Genomic DNA, 21,216 nt, shown 5'->3' with positions numbered 1-21,216 from the left:
TTAAACACAAACAAAAGAGCACAATGAGGAATCTTCCATACAGACCGACTTAAGCGGGGGAGGAATATTACTCTTATTGAAACAATACTGCTGGCAGGAGTTCAACGCAATTCTAGCAGCTGAATGCACAGCTGAGTTGCTGTTTCTCTTGATCCAACGAAACTTACAAGAAACAAAACTAGAACTTAAGCTACGTATGTTGTTAATAATAGTGCAAATGTTCCAATCTAGTATATGGTCCTGTGAAGACAAAGCATCGAAGCAGACCTGTGCGTTACCCTCATCAATGATAGACTTCCAATGTTCCTGCAACGCAAGCTTAACAGCCCAAAGAATAGAAGAAGCTTCTGCTTGGGATGGTGAGCACAGATGGTGTTGACAACCCCAAATATATAGGACTTCACCTTGATGATCTCTAGCGACCACTGCCAGGGCAGATTTGGAGCTATTCAGCACAGCATCCACATTAAGTTTGATCCAACCATGAGGGGGAGGGGTCCACACAGGTGTTGGCTGAACAGCAGGTAGTGCACTTGAGACAGAGAAAACTCTGGAATACTCCAAGAACCTTGTTTGAACATTCTTCTTAGAAAGATGAATATCAGCTATACCTTCTTGAAACTGAATTAGGTTTCTTGTCCCCCAAATTTCATCAATGATCAGCGCCATATTAAGGGAGATGGTCCACTGATCATGTGATGGGAAGGGGGAATTTGGAGGAATTAAGATCAGCTTGATAATGTCCTCATCAGTAACAAGGGAGGAGGTTTCTATGCGTAGACCCCAGCAAGCAGAAGCCCAAAAAGCCCTGGTGAAAGGACAACCAAAAAAGAGGTGGATAGGAGATTCTTCCGCATTATTACAGAGAATGCATGTAGAGTCAATGTGGTCAAATCTTCTACTCAGATTCACCTTTGTAGGGAGTGCACTAGCTCCTATTCTCCACAGCAGCATTCTTAATCTTTCAGATAGCTTTGCCTTCCAAAGTTTCTTCCAGTGGCTACTTTGGAGATTAGCACTGATAGGGGCTCTGAATGAGACATTGTGGACAGATTTGACTGCAAGATTCCCTTAGGGCCAGGCACCCAAATGAGCTTATCTTGCCTGGGACTGTAAGGGATAGGAATAGCTAAGATTGCTTTAGCTGATTCAACCGAGAATAATTCAGCCACCATAGCAAATTTCCAAGTTTTAGTTGAAAGGTCAATCAACTCAAATGCCTTGAGTTGTTGTTGAGTGTCTGTGCTCATTCTAGGTTGAGGTTTGAAGCCTTCTAGCCATGGGACCCAAGGGTCTGCCCAAATATCTATAGACCTTCCATCACCCAGGAGATAGCAAGCTCCTTTTTCTATAAGCTTCTTAGCACCCTCAATTGCTCTCCAAGTGGTGGAGGCAATTTTGGGTGGTTTAGCCCTTAGCCAATCACTACTAACTTTATACTTCGCCCGAAGCAAATCCATGCAAATACTCTCTTTCCCCGCAATAACCATCCAAGCTAGTTTTGCTAGCAAAGCTGAGTTTACCTCTTTGGATTTCTTAAAACTCAGACCACCTGAACTCTTGGGGCAGCACAGTTTATCCCAAGCCTTCCAAGCTAAGAATCTTCCTTCCTTTTCTTTTGGCTTCCACCAAAACCTCCTAGTTAAGGAGTCCAATTTGTCACAAGTCTTGGCTGGGATGTTAAAAGAGGATAGGGTGTAATTTGGTATGGCTTGGGCGACAGAGTTAATGAGGGTGCACCTTCCGGCCCATGAAAGGCATCTACTTCTCCATCCTGACAGCTTGGCTTCTAATTTCTCTTGGAGAAAATTGAAGTGCCTAGAAGGGGATCTAGTTAGGAACAGGGGTGCTCCTAAATAAACAGCTTCTTTTTTGAGTTTTTTCATTTGGAGCAACTGTTTGATGGCTCATTCTAATGGGAGGACTTGGGTGTTTGGAAAAACAAATACTAGATTTATTTTTGTTTATGCTTTGACCCGACCAATCACAGTATTTGTCCAGGAATCTTGCTAGGATTTCTGCATCGTGTCTTATAGCCTTTGAAAAAAGGACAATATCATCTTCGTACATCACATGTGTTAAGGCAGGTCCTCTAGCGCTTGCTTTTACGCCACTAAGATTGCCTGAACAGAGTTCTTTGTCTAGCAATCTTGATAGCACCTCTTGCCCCAATATGAATAGATATGGCGAAAAGGGGTCACCTTGCCTCAATCCTCTACTAGGTTTAAATTGATCCAACTTGCCTCCATTCACAAGAACTTCAAATGACACTAAAGATAAGCAAGCTGAAATCCATCTGATGAACCCACTATCAAGCCGAAGTTGGTTAGAACAGTTTGGATGAAGCTCCAATTAACTCTGTCATAAGCCTTTTGGAGGTCCAGCTTTACTACCATGAAACCAGATTTAACTTTTCTAACTTTGAAGCTGTGAAGAAGTTCGTGGACGACTACTTGGTTTTCAGCAATCCATCTGCCAAGGATGAACACAAATTGGCAAGGCGAGATGAGCTTGTGGAGGATGGGACGAATATTTGCAACCAGGAGTTTGGAAATGATCTTATATACGACGTTGCACAGACTTATAGGTCAAAAGTTATTGACTGAAAAGGGATTTGAGGTCTTGGTGATGAGAACAATAAGAGCACTATTTACCTCTTTGGGCATGCTACCAACCATGAAGAAGGAAATGATTGCTTGTGTCACTGCATCTCCCACAATGTGCCAAATTCTTTGTAAAACAGGGCAGGAAAACCATCCGGTCCGGGGGATTTTAATTCCTGCATTTGGAACAGAGTTGCCTTAATCTCATTAGGGGTTGGGATTTTCTTAAGTAAAGCATTATCTTCCTCAGTGATGCAGGGAGAGATAACATTGTCTAGATTATCCGGGAAATATACTTCTTCTTCTGTGTATTGTCTCTTAAAGGAATTGAACAATTGGATTCTAATATCCTTTGAGTTGGTGACCCAAGAACCATCATCAGCCCTAATGGCATCAATGTTATTATACCTTCTTCGGATAATAGTAGAAAGATGGAAGAACTTTGTATTTCTATCCCCTTCCTTCAGCCATAATTCCCTCGACTTTTGCTTCCAAAGGATTTCGCATCTATCAAGCCATTCTGATAATTCTACATGGAGTGCTTTTTTTGCTCTTCCATTATGTTCGGAAGGAGGATTTTTCTGAAAATTGGTTATTTTAACCATCAGCTTATTAATCTTATCTTGACAGTGCCCAAACACTTCCTTGTTCCATTTCCAGAGTGCTGATCTGGTTGCTGCTTGCTTTTTGCACAGTTTTACAAGGGCTGAACCACCAACCTCTTCATTCCAAGCCTTTTCCACAACATCATTACATCTGTTATCTCGCACCCAAGCAGCTTCAAACCTGAAGGGTCTATGGGTGAAGCTATCTTCCGGATTATTGTCCAAGATGATGGGAGTATGATCTGATTTAAAGGCCCCCGAGTAAGTTATAGCTGCTTTGGGGAACTACTCAATGTCTCTTTGAACTACTCAATGTCTCTTTCTCTCTTTTTGACACAAAATGAAATACATAAAAATATTTTCACTGCGAGAGTTTTCTCAAAAGTAGTTTTTATGAATGAGGGACTGTGAAAAATTATACGTTACTGAATAGACACTCTGTTTCAGTAATAACTACTGTGCACAGACTAATTGACTCAAAAATAAAAATAATAAAATATTATTATTTGGACAAGTAGGCCCAGTCCACATATGGCAAAAGCCCAACCCAATGTTCAACTCATGAGCATATAAACTCATATATTATCACTTTCCTTTCTTATGTGGGACTCATGATTTTTATCACTTTTAATAATATCTTCAAGTGAACATAGAAAACATCAATTTCTTATGCACTCTATGGTATTTTTCCAACAATCCCCTACATGAATAGAAATTGATAAACACAATGCAAATGATGATGTAGACACAGAAAGAGTAGAAAAAAAGTTACTGTATCGGGTGAAGTAGCTTGTGGCTTTGAACTTTCTTTTGTGAAAAACTATCGGATATACTAGCTAACCAGTGAACATGATGTCTTGAACTGTTTAGCCGTTTGTATACACCAAGACAATAGAATTCACAGAGCTCATTTTCTAACATATTTCATTCTTATAGTTGTGTTCATTTCGGCCCTGAACATATCCTGGTAAATTCATGAAGTGTTTTAGAGAATTTAGCCTTAAAACTCTCATGGAAGCGGCCCACTTCATACTCATATAGGAGACTCTTATTAAGAGTATCCTACTATACCCCACTTGGTTTTTCAAGATATAAGAATCATTAAAAGTAAAGTTTACCATGAACATCGCTTACAGGCATCACTATTTCATCATAGGAATGGGAGGGAGATGTTATCTCCATAGTGAACCTAGATCTTGGGATCTCCAGTCAGCTAGGTCGGGTTGCCATCCTGAAGTCTTTTATGTCATAGGCTTTAACCTCATTCCCCTCGATGAGCAGTTTACTTGCTCTCCACTCAAACAACTAATTACGGATCCGTTTTATAATTTGAAACAACTTCTATTTGAGAGCAACTGCCTCATGGTAATATGTCTCTAACAAATATGTCAAGACCTACCATAACTATTTGTACTACCAAGACACTTAATTGGTAATTACACATTTAGAAATAGGTAGCATATTTCTCATGTCATTGTTTTGTATCTCAATCAAAACCTCTTTAAATAAGCCACCTTCTTTTTAAGAAGACACCCCCACATTTAAATAATTATAAAAAAGTTATGTGACATTTCCATAATTCATAGTGTCTTACAAATTTTCTTTCATTCTGCCTATGTTTTGTTCAAATGGATTGCACCATTCGATCCACACATCACTGTTTTGCAGAACCATTTCATTTCCATTCAATGTTATCAATAATCATAATCACATATGTTCATTAAACGCATAATATAACATTGGGTCAACAAATAGTTATTGTAAAGAAACGATTTCACAAAATAGTAAATACAAATGATGGCCAATCCAATTCATCACGTCCATAAAAGGTTGAAGTAATGTACTAGCTTAGATTTATATTACAAGTTCAACTGGTTAACTTAATCATATTAAAAGATTTGACTAGTTTAGCCTGTCACTTTATATATCTAGGCCGTGTGAATTCCTTTTCCTTCGGTAATATGCCAAACAAATTTTTCCAAAAATTAGTCAAGAGGAAAATTGTAAAGAATCATATACACAGTTAAAGAGAAGCCGAAAAGTAATAAATAATTCTAGATATATAACATCAAACACACATATAAGTCTCTTGAAGATTATATATATACTTTTACGGTACAAAAGTACGTAAACTACAAGTTATCTATATATATATGTGTGTGTGTGTGTGTGTCATTTCTATATCACACGGTTACAGTCTCACACCACTACAATATCACACTTACATTATTACAAACCAAATCCACACTTGCAATATTCCAGATTCACTCTATATTAATTTTGAATAACCCATTACTCATATAACCCTTTTCCACGTACATGTCATTCTTTGTGAGTACAAACTTGTGAGATTCAATGACCAATTTGAAACCATTCTTACTCAACAGTGAGCAAGAAACAAGATTCTTACGAATATCTGGCACATGCAGTACATCATTCAAAGTAAGTTTATTGTCTGAAGTCATCTTCAATATTACCTTTCTTTTTTCTACAACCTTAGAGGTTGAGGAATTCTCCATGAATATTTCTTCTCCATTGTCCACGTGATGGTATGAAGAAAACAAATTCTGATCTAAACATACATGGCGAGTAGACCCAGTGTCCATCCACCATTCATTGGTATTTCCTCCTACCAAGTTCACTTCAGAAATCACTGCAGAAAGGTCTATATCATTCACATCTTTAGAAGAATTTTCCACTTCAGTAATTGTTAGGAAATTTAGACCCTGGTTATAGAATTAACAAGCTTTAAACTCAAGTTGTTAATTACATTTATTATGTATAAAACTTATTAAAACAAACAAACATCAATATCATGTCAATATCATGCAGCAGAAAAAAATAAATAAGACAAGATATGATGACCCAAGAAAACTAATGAAACAAACTAGTTTCATAGTAAAACAATTCACTATAGTAGAGAGAAGTTTCAGATCTAGTACAAAAATTTTGTCCCTAAACTCTACAATCCCCGTAGATGAACTTACAGTAGGAATCTTCTACTGCTTCGGAATCTCTAAACTCTTCAATATATGAATACCACCCTTTTGATGCACGGATCCCAGTATGTGACTAACTTTTTTGCACGAATTTCAGTACGTGACTCACTCACCAACTTGAGGAAGAAAAATGTTGGCTGCAAAATTCTTCACTTCATCAACAATAAAGATCAAGAATCACTTGGTTACAAACCCCTAAGGCGCAAAGACGCAGTAGCGTCTTTTAGAGAGAATAAGGAATCGGTCACCTTTTGCATGTGTTCTCCTTTTTATTTTTTTATGTGACGGCCTTTAAAATAAGCCTTATATATGTCTAGGGTTGTGAGAAAAGAAACTCTACACATACATGTCAACATAGGCCTAAAATCAGATTTAAAAATTCTAATTTCGTAATTCTCGATAGATAGCTATCTGTCGAGACTCATTAAACCTCGATAGATAGCTATCTATCGGTAGCTATCGAGCTATCTGTTCAGTTTTAAGATGGCTTTAATACTTGGCTTGAGCAACATGTTTCTTGAAGTATTAAACACATACTAGATTTACCCAATTACAAGTAAAGTGCGTTTTATCAAAAGATTAGCCAATTACATAAAATATGTCCTTAACAATCTCCCATTTTGGCAATCCGTGACAAAACCACAACAAACAAATGAACATATGAGAGAAGTCATAAATCACTCAACTCATACTCACTTTTTAAATACAATAAAATCTATCCTAACACAAACTCTTGAAAAACTTTGCAAGAAGAGAGTTCATGGTAAGTAAGACTTTGACAACCTGTATTTCTGAAACACTTTAAACAAAACTCATCAAGGCATCTTAGTGTGAGACAGAAATAAAAGATTGCATACAAAAAAAAACATGTGTATAAAGATAGAAAAGAAACAATACATGTAGAGGTATATATATATGTAAACATGGTCACAAGACCGGTGTATAAGAAGAAGAAGCTAAAAGAAGCTCCTATAATAACAAGGAAGTAAACACTCCCCTTAACAAGATGAAACGCATCTCCCCCTTAAAAGGGCATGTATTTCTCCCCCTAACTTGTAGAATCTTAAGGAAACCACAATTTCTCCACAATTTCTCCCCCTTTTTGTCATGATTGACAAAAGGTATAGGAAGTTATAAAACTTCACCCGAGAAACATAAAGATGATCAAAGATAATCAAGGGGATACAAAGAATCCATAAAAAAACATGAATGTAATGAAATAAGATGCTATGATGACAAGATAATAGAAAGATGCAAAACATGTGAAAAACAATGCAAGCAAGAGGATCTCGATGGATCTAGAGGTGTCAAGCAGAAGCCAACCTCGATGGATCGAGAAGCTATCGAGGAGACAGAAACTTTCTTAATGGATCGAGAAGCCATTGAGATTGCGATAAGAAAAAGCTAAAGAGCTCGATAGATAGCCTAGCTGTCAAGAGGTGTAGAGGAGCTGTCGAGATTGCTTTGAAAACAGTTTTTCAAGAAGAGAAAAAAACAAACAAGAATGCAATCAAACATGAAACTCAACCAAAGATCCAACCAACATTTTAATCTCTCAAAAACATCTCTCAATCAAGAAAAGTGTCATGCATTTAGATCCAAAACACGCACGCACACACACACGCACACGCACACACACACATACTAAACAGTCTAACCAATTTTATATATTAAAAATAAGTTAAAACAGTTTAGTGAGCATACATTAACACATGTAAACCTTGTGATGGCCAAATCATATTGTACCTGCACATGTATCAAAAGTAGCAAAGAATATTGAGTGTTGTGTGTAAAAACATCACAAGATGGCATAAGTGTCTCTATGTTATGACGATTTGAGATATGAGTAAATATATTTAACTCACACACGATTAAAACTGCTTGATAGAGACTATCACCTTCAAGGTACATCTTATTATAACTCCCACATCTTCTAGAATACAAGCTTGCAATCATGTTTTGAAACATTTTAATCTTTTTGATTTTATTTTTCTTTGCGTATTTTTCTTTTATTAAGCATATCATACATGAAAATATAAGAAAGAGAAAAGAAATACTCAATTATGTTAAGTTTTTTGACATTGCACTTTTGCTATGCTGAAGCATACTGATGTCATTTCATGATTGGTAGGCAACAATGGTATGATGGTTATTTATGCCTTTCTCTTAGGATTTTTTAGTCCTTCCTGTCAAAAAGAGTGATATGAGTGTTAAGTACAAGAGATCACTTAACCTTACTCATCACAAACACGAGCCACAAAACTCACTTACTTAGTTGTGCATAAAAATGCTCATCTAAGTTATAAAAGATACAATGTTTAGAAAAGTTTGTTTCATTGGCCATTCAAGGTACACAAGCACCAATGTATACAAACACTCTGTTTTTGTATTTTTTTGGTTTTATTTATTTATTTTGAAAACAAAATAAAATAAAAACTAAACAACCAAACAAAAACAGACAAACAACATGAAAGCATGAAAGAAGAATGCAGGTGCATGATTCCAAAAGCAGATAAGAAATCAAGTAAAAAAGTCATACTTTAGATATAAAGAATTAAAGTAGAGGACAAACAGAAAAGACAATTAAGTCTTAGGCTCATTTCTCACTCACACAGCATGAATCTTTAGTCGTGAAGATGAAAAGGTACGTGTCTTAGTATGTCTACTAAAGGACATAGAAGAATTAAAATTCTCTTGAAATTGAGTTAAAAATCTTAAAGTTTTTAATGACTCTCTAAACAAATGTGTAGGTCCTTGAAAGAAAACCTGTGACCGTTTGAACACTTGATTTTGAAGATACAACTTAAAGCAATTAGGACGAATGTGTCTAAAAACACCAAAATTGTGACAAATATGAGGTCTAATAAAGGATTTAGAATAGCCAAATCAGTTTTGGATTTCATACCTTTATCACCTTTCTCATATTGGGGAACAAAGACAGTCCTTGATCTAGAAGTCGTAAAAGATGAGGGGCTGGGGAAAACAGCATATCCTAAGCTAGTCTTTTCAGAACTAGGCTTTTGAGTACTCAATACCTCATCAAGTTTTGCACTAGACATCCTCTCTATCTGAGTTCTAGTTTGACTAAGCTTAACCTCAAGATTCTTGACCTTCTTTTCTAATGAGGTGTTCTTCACAACAAGAGTTTCAACTAACCTTGTAGTCTCATCTAGTTTAACTAATAGATCATTTTTTTCAGTTTTTACCTCATTAAGCTCTTTTCTATAAAGATGAGAAGCCTTTTCAGATTTTATGAATTCAGTGCATAACTTATTATAGGCTTCCTGAAGGGTTAACTTCTTAGGTACTTCCTCATCAGAAGAATCCTCACTGTCACTAGCACTCTCCACAATCACCTTATCAGTTGAGGCAACAAAGGCCATAACATGATCACATTCATCCACATACTCATCAGAAGAGTCATTCTCAATGTCACTCCAAGTAGCAACCAACCCTTTATCTTTTGACTTCTTGGTTTTTTCCTTCATAAAGTAGTTTGGGCACTCTATCCTCATATGACCAAAACCTTTGCACCTATGGCATTAGATGAGGGGCTTCTCATTCTTACCCTTTCTAGAAAATTTAGATTTCCTAGGAGGTTTACCTTTATCCTTTTTCCTAAATTGAAAAAAACTTGATAATCTTATCAGTTATGAAGGTTAGATCCCCATCCTCATCATCATCTTCATCTTCATCTTCAAAGTCCTCAATCTCTTCCTCTATACCCTCAAGAGCCAAGTTTTTACTTTTTCCACCTTTTCCCATTGAGCCTAATCCCATCTCATAGGTTTGAAGGTTCCCTACAATTTCAGTTAAAGAAAGTTGATCAATGTCCTTCACTTCTTCAATGGCAGTGATCTTGGCATAGAATCTTTTAGGTAAGGACCTAAGGATTTTTCTAACAATTTTGGATTCCGCTATAGATTCTCCAAGATTGAAAGCAGAATTCACAATATCCTTGAGTTTAACATAAAACTCATTAAAGGTCTCATCCTCCTCCATCCTTATTTCTTCAAAGCTACTAATGAGTTTTTAAAACTTCACAATTTTTATTACCTTGGTACCTTCATAGGTGGTCTCAAGAATGGTCCATGCTTCCTTGGCAACTTCCGTGGATGATATTTTTTTTGAATTCCTCATTGGTTACCCCAAAAACAAAACATTCAAGGCCCTACTGTTGAAATTTGCCGCTATGATTGTTGCTTCATCCCAATCCACGGGTGCTTCCTTTGGCTTAATCTAGCCAACTTCAACAGCTTGCTATACCTGTTCACCTAAAGCCTGCAAAAAAAAATTTATACGAACTTTCCAGTACGCATAATTAGTGGCATCAAATAATGAAAGAATCAAAAGAGATTGTCCATGATCCATGACAACGGGGGTCAAGGATCACACTCAAGGAAATTAATCCAATCAGAGTGTACCCGCTCTGATACCACTTGTTGGGAAATTTAGACCCCAGTTGATAGAATTAACAAGTTTTAAACCCAAGTTGTTAATTAGATTTATTATATATAAAAATTGTCAAAACAAACAAACATCAATATCATGTCAATATCATGCAACGAAAAAAAAAAAAAAGACAAGATATGATGACCTAAGAAAACTAATGAAACAAACTAGTTTCGTAGTAAAAAACCTAGGGAGAAACCTTCCCATAAAACAATTCACTATAGTAAAGAGAAGTTTCAGATCTAGTACAAAACTTTTATCCCTAGACTCTACAATCCCCGTAGATGAACTTACAGTAGAAACCTTCAACGTTTTAAAAATATTAAAGTTCACAATATAACATTATAAAATAAACCAATACATAGATATACACGACAAGATAAACACAAACCCAGTTTTGCACAGGAATACAAACAATTGCCAATTTAGCGTTTTTTCAACAAACACAAAATTCCTTTCACCGTAAATGACAAAAATAAATTAAAATACATGAACTCTGCTTTAAGATTGTTGGATATATTTCAACAATTTACTTTTGTGATAAAGCAAAAGGAACAACATACAGATCTAAATATAAGCAATAACACAAATAAAAGTGATAGATAAACACAATAAATATATACTGTATATATAAGAAGAAATCTGCAAATAATTAAAAAACTCACGGACCAAATGTGTGAAAGATGAATAATTCAGATCAAGTCTTGTGTTTGACACAATCTCCTTAAAGCGGATTTCGCCCCCCACACAATCACTGTGGTGCTTTGAGACTCACGGACGTCTGTGTCCTAGGATAAAATGATCTACAACATGAAAACGAAGCACACAAGGTTGTGCTCTGCGAACTACTCAATGTCTCTTTCTCTCTCTTTGACACAAAATGAAATGCACAAAAATATTCTCACTGTGAGAGTTTTCTTAAAAATAGTTTTTATGAATGAGGGACTATGACAAATTATATGTTATTGAACAAACACTCTGTTTCAGTCATAACTGCTGTGCACAGACTAACTGACTCAAAAATTAAAATAATAAAATATTATTATTTGGACAAGTAGGTCCAGTCCACATATGCCAAAAGCCCAACCCAATGTCCAACTCATGAGCATATAAACTCATATATTATCTCTTTCCTTTCCTATGTGTGACTCAGGATTTTTATCACTTTTAATAACATCTTCAAATGAACATAAAAAACACCAATTTCTTATTCACCCCATACTATTTTTCCAACAGACTATAGCACTTAGAAAAAGGTGAAAGACTAGGAAAAAAAAACACATACACACAAACCTAATCGCTCATATTTCTAGCTATGGATGCTGAGATGAGGAGGAGAGGATTTACGGTGATTTGTGGTTGAACACTTTAGGCGAGGAGAGAGGAGGAGACACCATCTCCACCGATCGCTGTCGAAGATGGTGAATTTGAGGTGGGTGGGCAAAGGACCCATCCAAGAAAACATAATAGCATATTCCCCAACCCTATTCAGAACTCAAAAGACCAACAAACATATTTTTTGAAGAGTTTTTATATTCCTAAATTTTTTAATGAACCGCCATTCATGTCAAAATTTTGAAAAAAAGTTGAATTTGTTTAATTTAATGGGGTTAACAAACGTTACGAAGGGACCCATTTATTGGGCTGACTTGGTAGGAATGATGATGTACTCTCATTTTAATGACATGGCTTACTCTTATTGACTTGGACTACAAGGTCAGCTCTTGGACCACCTAAGAATTTCCCTTATTTGAAACCCCGAACCCCACCCAAAACACCCCTCCAACCCCCATAATTTTCACAGCAAAATTTTGAATAATTTCTATGGAATTTTGTTTGCAACTCTCCAAGCCCAAGCCTCTTGCTCTTTCCCAGTTAGAACATCTATCATCACCTCTGAAGCCCTATCTCTCTCTTCATCGTCACATATTCTCTAACTTCCTCCTCTATATTCAATGGTAAGAAACTATATCTCAAAACTTACTAACATAAATTTGATTCTTTTTTTTTTTTTGGTGGGACTAAACCAGAGGGTAGAGTGTTTGGGTAATTAATGTTGTAATTTGTTTTTTTTTATGCTTTGTGCAGGTTGTCATTTTTCGATTTATCTGCTAAGGCGACCTTCAGTGGTTGAGGCCCACTCTTGCTACTGCTGCTGTTGCTATTGTTGGTGATACAAAAGCAGTACCAAATGAATGTAGTGGAGAAGAGTTATTAGTTTCTGATTCGTTGTTGATTAACTGAGTCTGGAAGGAATGGTGAGAAGGATGGTGGTGTTGAGGGCTTGGATGACAATAAAATGATTCGATCATATCCAACTATAAGTGATGTCCTTGTGATTGTGTTTTTATTCCTCATTAGAATAAAGACCTTTCTAGAATCCATTATGTCCCCACATTTTGCATACATATCCACAAGGGAGGTCCCTACAAAAATATCTTTCTTATGTACTTTCTTCACCATGGCACTGTGTAAACTGTCCCCCAAATTTCAATGCCTTTTTCCTCTCCACAGGTCTATAGAACACCGCATACTGTAAACTCATTAGGCGAAAAGCCTTTTCTTAACATATGTGAGAACAACGAAAATGCCTCTTGCCCATGCCCTTGTTGTGAACATGCAGTGGCCATCGTTGTCCAACAAACCACATCCTACTTTGGCATATGATCAAGTACACGAAACGCACTTTGTAACTCCCCAGATTGTGTGTAGTAGACAACAACAGCGCTATCTACAATCAAGTTCCTCCAACCACCTTTCACAATACAAGCGTGAATTTGACTCCCAAGTTCAAAATCCAGTCTCCTACAACACGAATTCAAAACACACACAAACATCTTACCATTTGCTTGAACCCAATTTTTAATAAAGTCCTCAAATAACCTTAAAGCCTCATCATCCAAACCAAATTCATAGTACCCATCAATAATAGCAGTCCAGGTAACCACATTCTTCTTTGGCATTTTATCGAACACTTTATGAGCCTCTGCTAATTTCCCCAAAACCCGAGTAGGTACTAATCGAATTATTGCTGACATAAAACCGGCAAACATTTCAAAACAATCGTGTGAATTCTTCTGACCTCTTTAAAACTACGATTCGAACGAAGCCAAACCACGAGCAAGTCAAGACTTGGCGACTGATTATTATCGAAAAATCGGACATCTAGGTTTTGTTGGGAGCTAGAGTTATCAATTGGGTTCTCGCTACAAAAGTAGTAATGGAAATTTGAGGGGGTCTTGTAATAATGGTCATGATCAGTATTGTTGTTGTTATTAATATTCCTTGACTTTGAATTCTTGGTTTGTGTTGAGGATTTGGATTTGGTTTTGGAATTGGATGGATAAGCAAAGAGAAGTGGAGGTGGTTGTGAAAGGGAGAATTGTGGTAAGAGCAAAGTTGCTAAGAGCATTTGCCTAATCTTGGTTTCGAATTCCCACGAAAAATTAAATATAAAATTCAGTTTGAGAAGTTGAACTTGGGTGTTCATTCAAATCCATCGTATATGGAGTTCCAAAATCTACCAGTTTTTAGTGTGGCCATATCATATAATCACTAGATTTGGGTTCCTTGGCATACATAAATAAACATAATGCATTTGTTATTTATGTTATGTATATTCTCAAAGTGTTGTAAACATATGGTAACTGGAATAGTTAATGTTGGTTATTGAAATTTCATTAGTGGTTTGTTTGACAGTTATATTAAGAAGGTGTAATTCTAATTTTTTATAATATATATACATATGTTTATACATAGGACATTCAATCCAATTTTTATTAATTTATATTATTTTCCCCTTCAGAAAAAAAAAAATCAATTGTCATAGGGGTATAAATATTTTTATGGACCACAATCCTAGGACAATCCCTATTTGGAATTGGCCTGGGATTAACCTTTCTTTCTACTACTCTTTGTGTGGCTATGTAGTCTCCATCTAGGATGTGAGGAAAATTAACATGTCTTTTTGAAGTAATGTACAAAGTGCACATTTTATCACTAAACCTTTCTTACTTTTTTGTGTAGTTAGAATTTAACAAAGATAAGTAATTTAATTTATGTATCATATAATAGTGTTATGTCATATAAATTGTATAACTTTAGAACGTGGATACCTTGAGCAATAACAAGAGGTTAACAAATCCTCACAAACATGGGAAACGTGGCATGGTAAACACACCAAACAAAGACATGGCATAATAACCGTCAATACTTCAAGTACAAACAGAGGTCTTAATCAATGTAAAAGACCACCACAAACCCAACAAACAAACCAGAGAACTTATTAAGACCACAAGCATAGGACTTTCAGAGATCACTAGTTGGATTCTTAAGGAGTAGTCTAAAACTTGGGACCAAGTAGTTCTTTAGGCGTGTAAAAGATCTTCACTATCTTTTGCTTATAAATTTATGTCTCCTTGTACATGCACTTGAGGTTTGTATCATATATTTTAGTTTTATGCAATCTATTATTGTTAATCTTGGGTCGATATGATTTATTGTTCAACTCGAAGTAATTTGATGTTAGTACAATCCAATAGGTTTGAATCAAATAGGCCCGTTTGGTAAGAGATTTCTAGTAACGTTGTTTGTATTTTTTGAAAATACATGTGGGTGAAAAAGTGTGTAAAAATACATGTAATGTTGTTTAAATACTGAAAACTGTTGTTTAAACAACGGTAACAAATGGGCTCATAACTTTGCTTAATTCAATTTCAATCAGGATAAATTGTTAAAAGTAGGCCTTGAATTGAGGTAGTTTATGTCACAATGTTCTATTTCAAGATATAACATGTTGACTCAATAAACTTTTTGAGAGAGTTTCAACCTATGGCGTCCACTCTTTATGATAGCTCTTTATCATCAAACCAAGACACCAATCAGTTTTTGGTGTAGGCAGGGATTGAATCCTAGATCTCTTGTACAACTATAAGAGACTTTACCAGTTGAGCTAACTAGAACTCAAGTTGACTCAATAAACTTTAAGTAGGCATTTAGTTTAACTTAATCATCTTAGGAGTTAGGTTACTTAGAATTTTTCATTCTCTTCGGTTGTTAACTTGTGGATATTTCAAAAATCCTATTAAGTTAGGCGTTTCTAATCCCCATATCCCAATTCATGAAGTCATATAATCATTTCGAGCAAACACTATAAGCATAATAATAACGTGTAAGCACCGAATTTTATTTTTTACTTCAATCATTATCAAAAGCGCTTGCACTATTCCCTTATTTGCAAAATAATATGCATTATAAAACCATCTTTAGAACACAATAATGTTAGTATCGCATATTTTATTACAATTATTTTATGTGGTAGATTATAATTAATTGATTGTTACCCGTCATATGAAATTGTGATTTTTCTTATTAAAATTTGTGTGAAAGTTTAGAGTACTAAAATTGCCTTGCGACATCAGGAGAAAATAGTAAAATAGGCATAATTTTCAAACTATATAGTTAGTTGTTACGGTTTGCAAACTATATCTTTTACTAGCATCTCGAGTCTCAGAGGCTCGATTTTGGGTCAAAAATCGAGTTTTTAAGAGTCGATTTTTATGGTCTAATTCTGTCTGATGTGGCGTATTTTTCACGTGGCGTCTAGTTGGAAATCGAGACTTAGAAACTTGATTTATGTCTTATATCTATCCCTCTTTCCTTCTTATTTTTTTCCATTTTCTGCGTTTCACTCCGGCTTTCTTCCTCACTACTCTCACTGCTTCTTTCTTCCTCCTCCTCTGCACGCCCAGCCGCCGCCGACCCACGCGGACCCAGGCCGGCGCGCCCAGGTCGCGCGACCCAGGCCTGCGAGCCCAGGTCGCGCGACGCAGGCCGGCGCGCCCAGGTCGCGCGACCCCTGCCGGCGAGACCTAGGCAGCCGTGGATCTGGGCAATGGTTTTTATTATTTTTTTTTTTTTGTGCGTGCTGGGTTCTGTTCAGTCTTGATCTTCACATGGTGGTGGATGAATTTTGATGATTTTTTGGATTTTGATGGCTGTGGATTTCAGATGGCAAAAGACTTGGATTTTTTTATTTTGGGTTTGTAAATCGAGTCTTAGAAACTCGATTTTCAGGTGGTTCCACGTGGAAAAAAATGCCACATCAGACATAAAAATCGACTCTCAAAAACTCGATTTTTGACTCAAAATCGAGCCTCTGAGACTCGAGATGCTAGTAAAAGATATAGTTTGTAAACTGTAACAACTAACTATATAGTTAGAAAATTATGCCTATTTTACTATTTTCTCCGCGACATCACCACATCCTTTGTGACTATCTAAGCATCGTCCTACAAGTGAACCGTCTAGTTGATTATTTGAAACCCTAAACCCCACCCAAAAACCCCAGATAATTTTCACAGCAAAATATTGAATGATTTCAATGGAATTCTGTTCTGCGACTCTCCAAGCCCAACCCTCTTGCTCTTTCCCAGTAAGAACTTCTATCATCACCTCCAAAACCCCATCTCTCTCTTCCACCGTTACATATTCTCCAATTTCTTCTTCCAGATTCAACGGTAAGAAACTCTCTCTCAGAACTTTCTACCTTAAATTAAATTTTTTTTTTTTTTGTGCGACGAAACCAGAGGGTAGAGTGTTTGTGTAATTAACGTTGCAATTTGTTTTTTTATGCTTTGCCCAGGTTGTCGTTTTTCGATTAATCCGCTAAGGCGGCGTCATCGGTGGCTAAGTCCCACTCTTGCTGCTGCTGCTGCTGCTGTTAGTGGAGAAGAGTTATCAGTTTCTGATTCGTTGTCGATTAACGACGAGTCTGGAAGAAATGGTGAGGAGGATGGTGGTGTTGAGAGCTTGGGTGACAATAAAATGGTTCGAGTATGCGACAAGCTTATCGATGTTTTCTTGGTTGACAAGCCCACCCCAACTGACTGGAGAAGGTTGTTAGCTTTCAGCAAGGAATGGGACAATATTCGGCCTCATTTCTATAAACGGTGTCAGGATCGAGCTGATAGCGAGGATGCTGATCCTGGTATGAAGCACAAGCTACTCAGGCTTGCAAGGAAGCTCAAGGAGGTACATCATTGATTTTAATTAACATGTATTGTGTGTTAGTAAATATAATATATGTGGTCGACTCTGATTAGTCTGATGAGAATTCATAGCTGACCGCGTTGTTGATGATACTATGATTAGGGGGTTTGAGTTTTAATGTGGGAATTTTATTGGAAACTTCTTTTGTATAGGTTGACGAGGATGTGCAAAGGCACAATGAACTTCTTGAAGTGATTAGAGGTTCACCATTGGAGATAAGTGAAATTGTTGCTAGGCGTCGTAAAGATTTCACAAAAGAATTTTTTGTGCATCTTCACACAGTAGCTGAATCCTATTATGACAACCCAACCGAGCAAACTGGTGAGCAAAATGAATTTTAAAATTTTCTGTTTATGTAATTGCTATACGTAACAAAATGGAACATGGTTTGGTTTACAGATGAAGAAATGCAGGGATAACTAGTAGAATTTCTTTGTCCTCTTCTTTGGTTCTGATCAGATTTTATTTATGGCAGTCTTATCTGGAACACCTATTTGGCTTAATATGCACAATAGATTATATTACTCAATGCGTATTTCAATGCTTTGTAAGTTCGGGACTGTTACTTGTATGATGATTAGCTCAGGCAATTGCCTTATGTAGCCACCTACTCAACCATGTCATAATGTCCTATCCTCCGTTTAATAAAACTGTCACAACCCTCATGTTTTGTTATAATATTGCTAACTCAAGTCGCATAATGTACATATTTATTTTCTCTGTAATTTAGCATAAATAAACTTGAGTTATGTGACTGGACTGTGAGCTAGTTTAGCAGGCCAGACCCAGAGCTTTTGATCTTAGATATATGTTTACCACATTGTGGACGGCACTGATGGTGTTTATTTGTTTTTGTATGACTAGCTCTTGCAAAGCTTGGTAACACCTGCTTGGCTGCTGTACAAGCCTGTGACTCTGCAACTGAAAGCATTGAAGCACTACATGCTGCAGAGTTGAAATTCCAAGATATTATCAACTCTCCTACTATAGATGCTGCTTGCGGGAAGATAGACAATTTGGCTGAGAAAAATGAACTTGATTCAACATTGGTGATGATGATCACAAAAGCTTGGTCTGCCGCCAAGGAGTCAAACATGACTAAAGATGAGGTGAAGTGATACTGGTTTCAGAAATTGGTTATCGCTGTTTATTTTCTTTCTCTAATCTCGTGCATATAGTGATGCCTTTATGATGCTGGGAACATAAAAAGATTCCAATCTAGTCAAACTGTTTAATTCTATAGCTTTTTTCAGCCTTCTATTAGAATATGGAAAAACAGAAAATTGCTGATAGACCAATGAGATTTTTATCTTTGTTCTTGTGTTCAAGACAAGTGACAGAGGACAAGAAATCACATTGAATAGGGAAGAGATCATTGTTCTCTGCTTATGGGGACTTGGGAGAAAGTGAGAAGAAAAGATCAATTTTGTTCTTGTCCTTGTCCAAATATCTGTTGAAATCCAGCACACAAATATATTGCACAAAAGAAGAAAAGAAAGATGGTATCAAATTAAGCAAATATAGCCTTTGTAAAATATAATTTTATACAAATACCAAAAATACTTTTTAACTCTACATTTTAATTTCCTGAAAAAAAGCTCTACATTTTAATTGCTACTTTAAACAACATACATGATTTTGTTTGTGTGGTGTTAAAATACTGCTTAGTATGAATGAATTATTATTTTTTCATTCATTGCAGGTAAAAGACGTATTGTATCATTTGTATGTGACTGCCAGAGGTAATCTTCAGAGGCTTATGCCTAAAGAGATTCGGATAGTTAAGTATCTTCTTTCTATTGAAGACCCTGATGAGCGGCTGTGTGCCCTAAATGATGCATTTACCCCAGGAGAAGAACTTGAAGGAAAGGATGTGGACTGCTTGTACACGTATGCATTTGAAACTTAATTGCTTTAATTAGTTTTCGTTCACTTTAGAGATTATTCAGCTAGATTATAGTCCACTGACTTTCCATGGTTGCCCCATGCCCCTTTTTGCTCTTTTTAAAAAAAATTTCAGAACACCAGAGAAGCTGCACAACTGGATAAAGACTGTGGTGGATGCTTATCATTTCAGCAGGGAAGGCACTCTCATCAGGGAAGCTAGGGACCTAATGAATCCAAAGATAATTGAAAAAATGGAGGTCATTATGAAGATAGTTAAAGATAAATTCATGTGACTAAGAGCCTGAATTATTCTTCTCGGAAGCTTTTTCCTTATGCTCCATACTCTAGCTGATTTGAAGCATGAAATCCAAACCTCAATTTGGGGTTACTTTTAGCTTTGCTAGCATATCCTAGACATTATACTTTGGCGCTTAACAGTTAGAGATCAATAGCATGTGAATCTGAAAGTGACGTTTATTGCATAGAAATTTAGGAAAAGTCACAGGGTGGCTGCTTTGAAGCTTCAAATACTGGATAGAAATTCATGATCATTTGTTAGGTTGATTCTACTGTAGTTTTCCTTTGTGTAATTCTGTGTTCTAATGTATAGTGGGACACTCCAGTGTAGACCAAATTTTGTAAATTATTTTTGTTACAGTTTGTGGTGTTCATTGATGACTAGTTGATGACTAGTCTTTTACTTAGAAAGCTCTCTCTAAATGGAGGAAGTTTCCTATTTTGTAAATTTGCAGCTACTTAGAAATCTCTCTCTAAATGGAGGAAGTTTACTTAGAAAACTTACAACTATCATTGTACATTGTTAACTCCTGGAATTTGACCAATTGAATGTAGCCACAGTTCTGGAGAACCGATATTTCACTTTCAAGCTTTGTTTGTAAGTTGCTATCCCAGAATTCGAATCCATATATTGAAGTGATAATTGTGATTAATGAAACATTATTTTTATATGGAGTTATTACTAACACAATTTTTATTATATACCATTACCAATCACAGTATACCACCTCAATATTTGTACAAAATTTTGTATTTCCAGATTTATTAGAAAGATATACCTGCATCCCTGTTCACTTGACCTCAATCTTTCGGAGGTCACATGGGCACGATAATCTTATCTTTACATGTTCTATAACTTTTTTATTGAAATAAATCTAGATCTAACTTCACTGGTTTGCACAAAAGCATCTGCTATGTAATCATGCCATTATTTTTATATTGAAATAATTTATACTAAAACGCACTCATTAATTTTGATTTCTTTCTATGGTAAGTATGAGCACTAGCAATAGTGGTGATAAATAACTATATAGTTATTTTTAGTACCATTAAAACTCAAATGTACCTTGCAATAGTGGAGCTAAAGCAATATTTTTTGGCTCCACAGCTACAGTGCACAGCTATACTGTAGTTGAAAGGTAAAAGAAATTAAAAATTTGTATTTTGTGTTCACACTATTTTTCTTATTTTTTATTCTTTCTTCTGTGTTTTATTTTGTGTTCACCCTACTTTTCCTCTCTCCGTGCCTTTGTGTAGTGATTTATATGCATTTCATTTTATGTTCACAATACTTTTCCTCTCTCCATGTCTCAGTGATTTCTA

General features: G+C 36.1%; 2 protein-coding genes across 2 annotated transcripts; one reads left to right on the top strand and one right to left on the bottom strand.

Annotated features, from left to right (window-relative positions):
* On the bottom strand, nucleotides 1–954 carry LOC142612404 (uncharacterized). Its single transcript, XM_075784501.1, has one exon. It carries the CDS (start codon nucleotides 952–954, stop codon nucleotides 1–3), a length of 954 nt encoding a protein of 317 aa, XP_075640616.1.
* A 15,974-nt stretch (nucleotides 955–16,928) lies between these two features.
* LOC142612530 (uncharacterized protein At4g37920) lies at nucleotides 16,929–20,304 on the top strand. The gene is made up of 6 exons (XM_075784610.1): nucleotides 16,929–17,177; nucleotides 17,303–17,691; nucleotides 17,862–18,030; nucleotides 18,574–18,818; nucleotides 19,412–19,599; nucleotides 19,730–20,304. The coding sequence occupies exons 1-6, from the start codon at nucleotides 17,033–17,035 to the stop codon at nucleotides 19,887–19,889; spliced, it is 1,296 nt and encodes a 431-aa protein (XP_075640725.1). The 5' UTR covers nucleotides 16,929–17,032; the 3' UTR covers nucleotides 19,890–20,304.
* Nucleotides 20,305–21,216: the final 912 nt, after the last annotated feature.

This window comes from Castanea sativa, chromosome 10, assembly GCF_040712315.1.
Source record: "Castanea sativa cultivar Marrone di Chiusa Pesio chromosome 10, ASM4071231v1".
NCBI classification, from domain to species: domain Eukaryota; kingdom Viridiplantae; phylum Streptophyta; class Magnoliopsida; order Fagales; family Fagaceae; genus Castanea; species Castanea sativa.
This window is presented reverse-complemented; position numbering and strand designations above follow the sequence as displayed.